The sequence below is a fragment of the Protopterus annectens genome, chromosome 8.part0, assembly GCF_019279795.1.
Source record: "Protopterus annectens isolate FY-2018-M chromosome 8.part0, PAN1.0, whole genome shotgun sequence".
Lineage (NCBI taxonomy): Eukaryota > Metazoa > Chordata > Ceratodontiformes > Protopteridae > Protopterus > Protopterus annectens.
The window spans coordinates 1002228165-1002241074 of record NC_056741.1 but is presented as its reverse complement, the minus strand read 5'-3'; the positions used below and the strand labels follow the sequence as shown (position 1 = coordinate 1002241074).

The window sequence follows — 12910 nt, the reverse complement described above, 5'->3', positions numbered from 1 at the left end:
TACCAGAGAATTAGTATTTCTGTATCAGTTCCTGTCACTTGAGGACTGATGTCAGGTCATCAGTAGTATAAAGTAAGGCAGTCAACGCCATTACAACAGTCTTTCTTGCTGTGGAGCCCAAAGCAGAAGCAGTTCACACGAGTGCTGGTCGGCTCATTTCCAAATTGGAATTGAAGTCTTCTAAAGCTAAATACCCTGTTGGGGATCCTTTTTTCTTGCACTAAACAATGTCAGAAAAAGTTAATAATTTTCTCACCTGTGGAAAACAAATACCACACCGAGACTTCCACTCTTACTGCATCACGTGTTTAGGCCTGGACCATGATGTCCCCTGTTGTCGCTTCTGTGCTTTGTACAGTGCCAGAACTCTCCATCATTGGGCCCTTATTGTAGCCAGATATTTTTGTTTACAGTCCTTGAATTCTGATATGGCTTCAGTAAGCCATCCGACAGCAGATCTTCTGAAAAAGCATAAAGATAAAGACAGAGACAGGCCACACAGGTCCAAACCTACTGATAACGCTTCTGTTAAGCTAGTCATCAGTCCTCCAGTACTCAGTGAGGTGCTTTCGCAGCCCCTGATGCCTGCTTCAGTTGATTCGCAGGCCACTACCGAGACCCTTTCCCAGTCTGGTATGCCGCAAAACTCTTCTTTGACTAAGGATACTGCGGTCATCCCTACCTTAGATGGTTCCGGAGCCACTGAGCAGGCACCGGCTTCCGAGGAAATCCTTCGGACTACTGAATCTTGACACAAACCTACTTCTTCTTTCATGACTATCGTTCTTACAAAAACAACTGAGTTTCTTAAGCCCAGGATTCGAACCACACCCAAGAAACTGACAACGCACTCTCAGGTGTCTGCTACCTTGCCTCAATCTCAAATGCTTAAAATGGTGGAAGACCTTATCATGCTGATCAGGGGAAGCCAAGCTACCCCCTTAAAAAGGAAAAGATATCTGTCCCCTGTAGTTTTGCTTGAACTAGATTCAGATGAATCTTCTGCATCTGCATATGAAGACATGCAACGCCTCTCCACTTATGAAGATTCTGATGCAGAGGACTCCATTCCTTCAGCCTCTCCCCCAGAAGATTTTTCCTTTGGGGAAACCCTGCATACTTTAAGGGAACATTTTCATTGGGAGAGTCAGGGCTACCCTCAGTCTAAAAAGAGACTCAGGGAATTCCTAGATCTTCCGCAACACAGATACTTGGCCATCCCCCTAGTCCTGGGTGTTGTACACAGATACTTGGCCATCCCCCTAGTCCTGGGTGTTGTGGATGATGTTTTCCTTGAATCCAGCTTGGCTCCTGATGCCCTACCTCCTGCTCCCAGAAAACCAGACAGATATTACAGATTCCCTGACTCATGCAACTATCTTTTTAAAAATCCAACAGCTGACCCTGAGGTAATTTCTCAAGAGCCAAAAGGGATCAAAGCAACCTCTGCTAAGAATCCCACCCCCTCAGACAGGGATTCCCGAGCATTGGACAGATGGGGTAAAAAAGTATACACCTCAGCTACTCTTGCTATCAGAGCACTAAATTGTCAGTTCCATATGCTGAAATATCAGCAGCATACCTTGGAATGCCTTAAACAAAAAATGTCTTCTTTTCCTGCTTGGGCAGAATCTAAAGATTTACAAGACTTAATGCATTCTGCAAGTCAAATAACTAAACACACTTTGCACTGTGGTTTTGATGCCCTAGAAGCTTCTTGCAGGGTAGCGGTCACTGGATTTATCATTAGAAGACATGCATTGCTTAAAGAACAACCCCTGCCAGAACATGTCAAATCTAAATTGTTGGATGCCCCCTTGCACAAAGCTAACTTATTTGGCACTAAGGCAGAAGAGGTCTTATAAAAGACAGAAGAAAAAGCAAAATCTATGCAAACAGTTAAATATTTCTTACAGGTCCAGCCCTCTAGGTGCAGCAGGCATTGTCCCCCAAAGCACTGGTCCTTTCCTGCAATGAGTAAACAGGCACAGCCTAGGCCCCATGGAAGCAGACCCCCCCAAGACAGCAGCCCCAGGGAATGCAGTGATCTAAGCAGTGGACTACCTCCACTTCAAAACCAGGGAATTCTAAGCTACCCCATTATGGTAAGAACTCACAATGAATCACCTCCTCTTGACCTCCCCTCTGCCCACCTTTACTTATCCCTAGGAGGAAAACTCTCCTTTCACTCAAGCACCTGGGTCACCATTACCAAGGACCAATGTGTTCTGAACATTGTGTCTCAGGGTTACAAATTCTCTTTCTACACCCTTCCAACCTCAAAAGGGGTCCCAGATTTACCACCAAATCAGTGGGCAGAGGCTCGAAAGCAAATCCATTCCCTCCTCTCTATGAGGGCAGTAGAACACATTCCTGCAGAACAGATAGGCCAAGGCTTCTACTCTAGACTTTTTCTGGTCCCCAGAAAAGAGGACATCTGGCACCCCATCCTCAGTCTATCCATTCTAAACACCTTTCTGGTGATCCCAAAATTCAGAATGCTCACCCTCCAGCAGCTACTACCCATGCTGTCCAAGGACACTTGGCTAGCCACCCTAGATCTAAAAGAGGCCTACCTTCACATTCCTGACAGGGAATCATGCAGGAAATATCTCCACTTCAGGGCAAGATCTCATCACTTTAAGTTCTCTGCACTTCCTTTTGGCTTATCTACTGCTCTCAGAATTTTCACAAAGTGTCTGGCTCTGGTCCTTGCCTTTTGCAGGCAAAGAAATATTCAAGTTTACCTAACCTTCCTAGGGTATACAATCAACAAAAAGAAATCCAAACAGGTGCCCACCCAAAGGATAATCTTCCTGGAAGCAAGTCTGGACACAGCATCCCAGATGGCATACCTTACACCAGAGAAACACATTTTCCTGACAGCCTACTTCTCTCAACTGGCCACCAGGCCCCAGCTATCTGCAAGGAAGATCCTGCAAGCTCTGGGGTTCATGACATCTTGCATACTACTCATTCCGTATGCCAGACTGCATATGAGGAATCTTCGGTGGTACCTAAAGAGCCTTTAGTGTCAACACTCTCAAGACCTGGAAACTCTTCTACCTATAATTCCTTAATTCAGAAAGGAATTTCTTTGGTGGGAAGCAGCATGCTCCCACAACAAGGGACTGCCCTTCTTCCCACCTCCCATCGCCCAGACCCTCACCACAGATGCATCAGAACTACGCTTGGGGTGCACACCTGGATGGCAGGTGCATACAGGGCCAATGGAACCCACAGCAAATCCCCCTGCACATCAATCAAAAAAGAGTTGATGGCTGTGCAGCACACCTTGATAGCTTTCAAACCCCTTCTCTCTCCAGGGGTTCTCCTGATCAAAACAGACATCACCACTGTGATGTGGTACATCAACAAGCAGGAGGGACTCACTCCTACCCTCTATGCAGGCTGGCCATGATCCTTTGACTCTCAGCCTCTTCCATGCAGCTACACCTGTTAGCACAATACCTACCAGGCTCTCAACTCTCTGGCAGATCAATTAAGCAGAAACATTTTGGACCCACATGAGTGGCAGCTCAACAGAAGTACCTTCACCCTAATATCTCAGGAAATGGGGAACCCCGAACATCGACCTATTTTGCCTCTCACACCAGTCATCAGCTCTTCAAATTCTGCACCAGGGAGCATCACTGCATGACTTGGAAAGTGGATGCCCTGCCCTTCCCCTGGGTCACTCTCATGGTCTATGCCTTTCCTCCCCTTCCTTTCATCCCCAGGGAACTGCTCAAAATAAGGGAGGAAAAACCAAGGACCATTCTTATAGCTCCGAACTGGCCCCAACAACATTTGTACCACTTGCTGCACAGCCTGTCCCCACTGCCTCCATGGCATCTTCCTCAGATTTCAGACCTCCTGACCCAGAGGGAAGGGGAATTCATGCATCCCCACTTGTAGACACTCAATTTGGCAGCTTAGCTTATTCCCTAACCCCAAACCAATCTGCCATCCTTAGTAAACAGGTTCTGGATGTTATCCGTGAGGCCAGGCATCCTAGCCCCAGAAAGTCTTATGCAGATAAATGGAAAAGTTTCTGCACCTAGATCCAGGCTAAGGGGGCCAATACAGCACAGCCCTCCATCCATCTCATCCTGGATTGCTTAGCTGACTTACTACACAGTGGTTTCTCTTTCTCCTCTATAAAAAATTCATGTATGTGCTATTTCTGCTCATTTTCTCACTGAGCAGCCCCTATTCTCATACGCTTTGATCAAACAGTTCCTCAGAGGTGCTAGCAAATTGAGGCCCTCAGAAGGGCACCAACACCAAGTTGGAACGTTAACTTTGCCTTGGAAAAGCTCACCCTGCCTCCTTTTGAACCAGCTTTTTCTGCAGAGCTAAAATTTCTCTCCTGGAAGACAGCATTCCTTCTGGCCATTACTTGAGCCAGAAGAGTCTCTGAGCTGCAAGCACTCATGGCTGTGGAACCCTTCATAATCTTCCATGAAGACAGGGTATCCCTCAGAACTAACCCATCCTTCATGCCCAAGGTGGTATCCAGAGTGTGGCTCTCAACCAATCCATTAATTTGCCCACCTTCGTTCCTAATCCCTAGAATGAGGGGGAAAGGATTCTTCACTCTCTAGATGTGCACAGACAGCTCAGATTATATCTGGACAAGACTAAATCCTTCAGAAAGTCTGATCAATTGCTGGTTAGCTTTTCTACAGGGGCAGAAGGCAAAGCCATCTCCAAGCAAATCATTTCCAAATGGATAGCACATTGCATCCATGTCTGCTACAAACAGCATGGAAAGCCTCCCCCCAAGGGGATCAGGACACACTCCACCACAGCATCCTCCACCTCTGCAGCTTTCCTGGGAGGAGTCCCCACCAGGGACATCCTGGAGACTGCGAACTGGACATCTGTTCACGCTTTTACCAAACATTACCACCCGCCTCTCTTCTCCAAATCCAGAGCAGGGTTTGCCTCTGCAGTCTTGCAGGGCATCCTAGCCAGCCCCTAGTTTCCTTGACTGCTTCCACCCATTTCCTTAGCTTTGGGAATCAACCCAAATGTGATGACTGCAACAGTGAAACATGAAGAACATAGTACATTTGTGTACACTTACCATAAATGTAGATGTTCGAGTGTATTCACTGTTGCAGTCCTAGTTTCCCTCCTTCCATCCCCCTTTCTTCTCTTTCTCCTTTTGTTACCATTCTTCCTTGTTGTTCTCCTTTCCTTACAAGGGACATATTGATATTTATTTTCCACTGATGGGGTTCTTCCACCAGAACCTGGCCTCCTACTTTGGGGGCTCCTGACAGGTTAGGGCAAGAAAAACTGTTGCAATGGAGTCGGCTGCCTTACTTTATACTACTGACGACCTGACGTCAGTCCTCAAGTGACAGTAACCAACGCAGAAATACTAAGTCTCTGGTGTTCGGGCCAACCGAGGGCTACCCTGGCAGGGATAACCCAAATGTGATGACTGCAACAGTGAATACACTCGAATATCTACATTTATGGTAAGTGTACACAACTGTACTTTCATAATACAACTAAAACTTATCATACTTGGGGATATTAACCTAAATTCAGGCCACCACCCACTCACTTTCTCCAAGCATTCTACTCATCTATTAAAAACAATCAACATCTCAATAGCTGCCCTGCATTTTAACACTACATACCTCCAAAAGCAACTTCAGTTGCTAACAATGTTAACCATGCACCCAACTTACACCTTACCATTTATGCACACACATCTATTAAAATAGAACAAGCTGGCCTTTTCAATGTCCAAAATATCACAAACAAACTTGACTCCATAGAATAATGGATATTCTGTTCAAGTTATTCTTGCTATAAGTAAAACAGATGAAAAGAACAAATATTTCCACTTTCTACTTAAACAGGAACTACCCGATCTGCATAGATAACAGACCAGGCAAGAAAGGAGGAGTTTAAGAAATCCAAATCCCTCCAAGCTACACACTCTAGGCACCTAAACCGTGTCACCACAATAAACAGAACATGCTGGAGGGATAGATTCTGGTCCCAGAGACTTCCCATACTCTGGAACAGACTGCCTATCTATGTCAAACAGAGCTCCTCATTAGCACTCTTCAAGAAAAATCTTGATGATTGGATGGGAAATAGGAAATTCACCCCAGGGACTACTTCTGTGGCTCTGCTCGATTTAAATAATTTTCTTGGGTGGCGAAAGCCAGGGTACCTTTTTGGCTAGGCTTACATAGGGTCTATATTAGAACATTGAGGTTTAAAACCTTCAAATGTTCTAATATCAAACCCTACGGAGAGAAAGCTTAAAATATCAAAGCAACAGAAACCCAAATTCTTTCCTAGGGAAAAATTTTGGTTGTCTGTTTCTGTTGCTTCAGTATTTTCAGCGCTGTGGTGGAAAGTTACGGGTCGGGTTCAGGTAAGTGTGTGATTGTGTGGATGTGAGGGTTAGGGCAGGTTAGGTGAGTTAGGGTTAGGGCATGGGTTAGGTATGTGTACGATTGTGTGGACATGAGGGTTAGGGCGGGTTAGGTGAGTTCGGGTTAGGGAGCAGGTGAGGTGAGTGTGCGATAGTGACGGACCTTAGGGTTAAGGTTTGGTTTAAGGTAAGTGGATAGTTAGTGGTGTGTGTATAGTTTAGTGTAGGGTTAGTTGTAAGATTTTAGGCGTATGTGTGTGGATTGCTGTTTGTTTGGTGTGCTTGTGTTGTGTGTATGTGTTTTGGAACAGCAATTTTTTTCCATAGGAAAAAAAAATCGCTGCTCTGACAGTTCGAGATTGTAAGCTTTTGCTTACATAGGGTCGATTAATCACCGTTCGCTTCTTTAAGTGGTCGGTGATCTAATATAGACCCCTTATATAGGCCCTAGGGCTAATAGCCTAGTACCTTCCTATGAACCTATGAACCTTGTTGGCTAGGCTTACTTAGGCCCTTGGGCCGATAGCCTAGTACCTACCTATGAACCTTTGAACCTATAACTTTTCAAGTAACCAGCAACTTTCCTTTTGCTGATAATCATCTCATCTGATTTCTCACGTCAGTAACCATCAGTTCCCTTTGCATACCTATTGTGTCAGTATGTATTTCCCCACCATCAACATCTCAACATTTCAATTCACAAAAAAGAGCATCCTTATTCACTGCAACAGAAATAACACCATAATCCGAACTGACTTTGACTATAACATCTTTTGCATTTCTATTCCATTTTAAGCTGTCCATAGTTTTCCATCTAGATTTATCCCAAGTAATGACACCTTGCTAGAATTTTTCATAACAAATATTCCTCACGGAATTAAAGACATAGTCTGCTTAACTAATACACTTAGTGACCACCTCACAACATTTTTCATTAAGTTTGCCTTACTTACATTTACTCCTTTCAGTAAAATATCTAACAGGAATGAATGTTGTACAAAGTCTATTAGCTTTCTTTTTTTCTTTTCTTCCCTTTTTTTTTTTGCTCCCCTCTCTGGGACATTTACTTGATGGCACATCTACCTTCCCCAAACTGGCCTATTCATTCCAGCAGAATGAGTGTCACGTATTGCTGGGCTAGGTTAGAGCACTATTGCTCATTCATTCTGCTCTAGGAATCACTATCAAGTGTCCACTCCCCAGTGACAATTAGGTTGTTAGGGAGTGAGTCAACTTGCTGGGCCTTGGGAGTGTCCTACCCTCTCCCCATTCTGAGACCACATTCACTGTTTTCTCAGGAGATGTGTGTCTCTGTATCCAGTTTCTTCTTAGCTATGGCAGTTCTGAACTCCATTAGGTGCACATCTAGCGCTTTCCGTATGTGTTACCTGTTTGTTGAACCTGAACTCCACTACCCCCCAGGATGAGTAATCATATAATGAAAACTTACCCCATCCATCCCAACCAGCTCATTTGTCAACTAAGTGTACTAGTTTTAGGACCACATTCAAGAGTGACCTTGGCTAGAAGGCATCAACAATAATGCAAAAGGTAAACCTGGAATAAGGCACAAATGGAGCTCAGCCAACGGACAACTTCTTTAATGCATACAAACACAAATAAATCCACAGCAAACAAAATCACAGCAGCACAGCACAGCACAGCAAACAAACTCACAGCAGCACAATAACACTGTACAAGTAAAGGTGTTTCATACATGCTTAGTTTTAATGGGATTGAGTTTAAATAATAATTTTATATTCTTCCAAGGGGAGTATTTTAGACAATCCAAGGGCGTAGCCATGGGTGCCCATTGTGCACCTACATATACCAACATCCTTTTATTATATTGGGAAGAAAAATTTGTTCACAATTCAAATTTCAAACAATATTGGAACTACTATGGGCATTTCCTGGGTGATGTTTGTCTTTTTTGGAATAATACCTTGGAAAAATGTATGGAGTTTTTTTGATTATATTTCAAATAGAACTAATTTTTTAAAATTCACCTATAAAGTAGGTGAAGTAGAACTGTGTTTTTTAGATGTAAACATACAGAGAATGGGGGAAGGTTTTAAATCAAAATTTTTCAGAAAGATACGTTTTCTAATGCTTACTTGCATTACACAAGCTCTCACCCATCTTTTCAAAAAAGAGCAATATTTAAAGGCCAGCTGTTGAGAGCTAGTAGGATGATGTCAGACGATCAGTATTTTAATACTGAATGTGAATTTATTAAAAATATGTTTGGAGCAAGGGGTTACCCCATAGGTCTTTTAACATCAGTTATTGTAGAGGTTAAGGAAGGGAGAGCATAGGTTCATAGGTTCATAGATAGGTACTAGGCTATTGGCCCTAGGGCCTATATAAGTCTAGCCAAAAAATGTACCCTGGCTTTCGCCACCCAAGAAAATTATTTTCCTGTGCCCCTGTCGAGCAGAGCCACAGAAGTGATCCCTGGGGTGAATTTCCCATTTCCCATCCAATCATCAAGATTTTTATAGGTTCTCAGCAGGAAGATTTGCTCCAATTTTAGGGATACCCTTACCTATACTGGAAGTACAAAATATTGAGGCAAACACTGCTAAAGTTACAACTTTAGAAAAAGGTTTTCATTCTGCCATGTTTACCACCTTTGATGGTGAGAGTAATCTTGTGAGAAGTATTCTTAGTAAAGAATGGAATAAATTTGCTAGTTTGTCTGATTTGAACCATATTTTTGAGAAACCATTTAAATGTGTATATAGGAAGGGACACAATATCAAGAATATATTGGAGGGGGCAAACTTCAGTAACCTTATTAGTAACAATAAAAAAGGGACACGAAAATGTAGGCGTTGCCCATATTGTGTTAATATTAAGGAAGGTGATTCTATTCTTTTAAAGAAGAGGAGCAAATATATTACTACTCGAGATTTTGCCAATTGTAATACCACAGGTGTGATTTATATTGCTACATGTGAGTTCTGTGACTCTTTTTACGTTGGCAAGACCGAGAGGAAACTGAGGCAGAGAATTTATGAGCATTTACATGAGATGAGGAAAAGAAAAGATAATAATGCTCTGTTTAAATATCAAAATAATTGTGGCAAAGCTAAATTTCAGTTTTTTGTCATAGGAGTAGTCCCACGAGACCCCAGGGGAGGGCCTTGGGCGACTCGGTTGGAATATAGGGAACTATATATGTGGATTTACATGTACAGTGTTATTGTGCTGCTGTGAGTTTGTTTGCTGTGCTGTGCTGCTGTGATTTTGTTTGCTGTGGATTTATTTGTGCTTGTGTCCATTAAAGAAGTTGTCCGTTTGCTGAGCTCCGTTTGTGCCCTATTCCAGGTTTACTAGTTTTAATTTTGGGCACTCAGACCACTGTTTTTGGTTTAATAATGCAAAAAGTAAAGCATGTATAGTACAATGACTACAGAAACTATAGAACACAATGTGCATATATATCAATGTTTAATAACTATTCAGCACAAATAGTCATACCATATGATGCAGTCATACATCAAAGTAAAGTTATTAAGAAAGCACGCAAAAACTTCATATTCTGATAAATCAGTTATGTTAACTGGTAATTTTGTTGCTATATTATAAATATTATATGTACAAATGAAAAATGATAATGCTGTGGTTCAGGCTTCAATTGGTTTCATTTCTCAGGTGTTTTGGTTTTCTAATATCATGATGGGAATGGACCCCATTCTTAAGTCAGGGTATTATTAAAGTTCTTCAGTGCTAGTGGAAAAAAAAGTGCTCTTTTCAACATCTGCAATGTGCCTAGCATTGCTCTTTCTGCAGTTCATATGAGATTATATGTATTGCTAGCATATCTAAGTATGACTGAACATTCTGTTTTACTAATCCTGTTGCCCCTACTACTGCTGGAACTGACTGGGAATCTTTTTCCTACATTGCTCTCATTTCTACTTGCAAATTGTGATATTTTAAGACTTTGTGTCTCTTGATTCATAAGACACTATAATTGCTAGATATAGCAACTTCATCAATCAATGCTGCTTATGCCTTTTTTTCATGGATTACTACAGCTGGTTTTCTTGCATCTATTTTTGGACTGTTGGTAATAAGTGATCCCACGTGATATAAATTTCATCATCATCATCATCATCAATAATGCTTTCTGGCTCATGTTGCCACTGCTTCTCAGCTATTCTCTACTGTAGTGTTTGCACAATATGTAGTGTGACAGCCTTGCCACATTATTGTGCCCTTCAGTATACAGATCTTCAGCCACGAGTGTATCACACCCAGCAATGAGTTATAAAAGGGGTTTCCAGTTAGGTTTTTACACATCCTGCATTTGTCTGTTTCTCTGACTACTTCAATGGACGTGGCAAAACAACATGTATGTAAGCCAATATCATGGGCCATCATTATTAGATTTTCATATTTTGGTTTCAATTCACCTCTCCTTAACCTCTCTCCTTAACTACTGATTGGTAAACACTGAGGTTATTCCAGAAGATCTCTATCACTTTATTTGTGGAATTTCCACTTTTCTTTCCTTCTCTTTTGGTCCTTCTCTTTGTATTCTTTCTTTTGTTTTTTTAGCACTTATTTGTCTTATTATTGTCTACTTCTGGTTTGATATCCATTCTCACATTTTCCTAAATACTTCTGCTAAACTAAACAAAGGTGTCACCTTAGACCTCTTCTCTTCATGCTTTAGAATTTTGACTATGTTTGGATCTGATAAGTTAAGCATATATGTATCCAGTCCTTTGATTGCAGATCGATACCCATAATCAATTTTGAGGATGCCCATTCCTTCTTCAAAGCATGGGATATAAAATCTCAGTATGCACTGTTTTTATATATGATTTGATAAGCATGAAGCATTTTGTTTGCTTTCTTGTCCAACTGATTCAGTACTTTTTGGGGCCAGTCAATCACAGCAAAGCTGTATGTTAGAACAGGAAGAGCAAATTGATTTATAAATTGGACTTTATTCCTAGATGTCAATTTTATTTTCAATATGAGCGTTATTCCTCAGTAAGCTTTGTTCTCATTAGATCATGTTTTATTGCTTACCCTTCATCTGTTCCCAACTAAATATACTCTCACTCCTGCTCAAGTTCCCTTATATCACATTCTTCTCCCAGGGTGATATTTTCTTGGTGTTGCAGCTTACCTTTTAAAAATGTTGCCTTTGCACATGTATCAGGACCAAATGTCATTTTTATGTCAAAGAAAGTTTTAACTATTTCTAGCTGTACTTTCGAATCCTCATCTGGTGAGCTATACTGTTTCAAATCACCCACAAACAGTACAAGATGTTTTTAAATCTTGTTGGTTCCTGGGAGTTAAACTGTTACCACCCCCTAATCTATTATGTAAACAGTTTAATTTGTTAAGGGAACATAAAACAGCAGAGGTGACAAAGAATCTTGAATATCTCCCTTTGATTTTTTTATCCATGGGATAATAATTTGTCCTGTGTTATAACTTAACTGTAAATGGTTTGCCACTGTTTCACAATCACTACAATGTAGATGATCAGTTGATCAATACAGGGTGTATCTTATATGCAGAAGGATGGCTAGGGTAGGGCAAAGGGGGCAGCCAGCCCAGGCACATAGTACTAGGGTGTGCGATGGCAAGATCCATTTTTCTTCTTCTTCTTCCTCTTTTTTATTTATCTATATATTTATTTATTGGTCCTCATGAGGATGGGCAGTGCAAGATGAGAATATATGGACATGGTGTTCTTACTTAGGAGGGAAAGACACCAGATTGTTGAACAGACCTTTTTTTTCTATCATGTAGAGTGAGAGGGCATTAGTACTTGGTACTGCTAGAGGGAGGGGCACCAGACTGGTGAACATATGTCTGTTCTTTTCAAGTGTGCCAAAAAGGGGAGTGGCATCATGTACCAAATGACCAGTTATGGCTCTGCTTCTAGATTTGTAAGAATTCCATTATTCATGTCTATGTTGTTGAGTCCTTTTTTGTAATCAGTGCCTTACTAAGATTCTTCCCCTTTTTACAGCTCTCCGTTAAAGCTCTGTTTAACAATAGATAATCCCTTGTTCCATATGACATTCTTTTATTTTTTTTTCTAGATTGCTATAAATCTGTTAGCATTAATTTCAGTGTACAATTTATATATTGTCAGAAGAGAGGTTTTTGGTCTATAGTTCTTGAAATGGCTTGCAGGTTCACACTTAAGGAGGAATATAATTTTACTTGTCATTAACCAGGTTGTTATCTGTTCAAGATGTGCATATAAATAAGTCTTACTCAGGGCTAGGTCTGTGTAGAAATGTTAAAACCTATAGACAGGAGTTAGGTGCTGCATCTGGCCCAAGGTATTCTAGTTATGAGATTTTTATAAATTTAGTTTCAATTTCTCTGGCTGTTATTTCATCCCATTTTGTATCCTCTACATTAGAGGTCCTTACTATTCTATCCATTCAGCATATTTATGTTCAACAGGGTCTTAAGAAGTACTTCTCCAAACTGTATCTACTACTTTTTTGGTGG

The 12910-nt window shown here is 41.4% G+C and overlaps 1 protein-coding gene across 1 annotated transcript in view; it reads right to left on the bottom strand.

Annotated features, from left to right (window-relative positions):
* LOC122808385 (alpha-tectorin-like) overlaps positions 1–11604 on the bottom strand; it is a 209722-nt gene extending 198118 nt beyond the window's left edge. Inside the window, exon 1 of the mRNA XM_044079351.1 lies at positions 11559–11604. Within this exon, the coding sequence (XP_043935286.1) occupies positions 11559–11604 (46 nt within the window). The remainder of the gene's footprint in view (positions 1–11558) is intronic.
* Positions 11605–12910: the final 1306 nt, after the last annotated feature.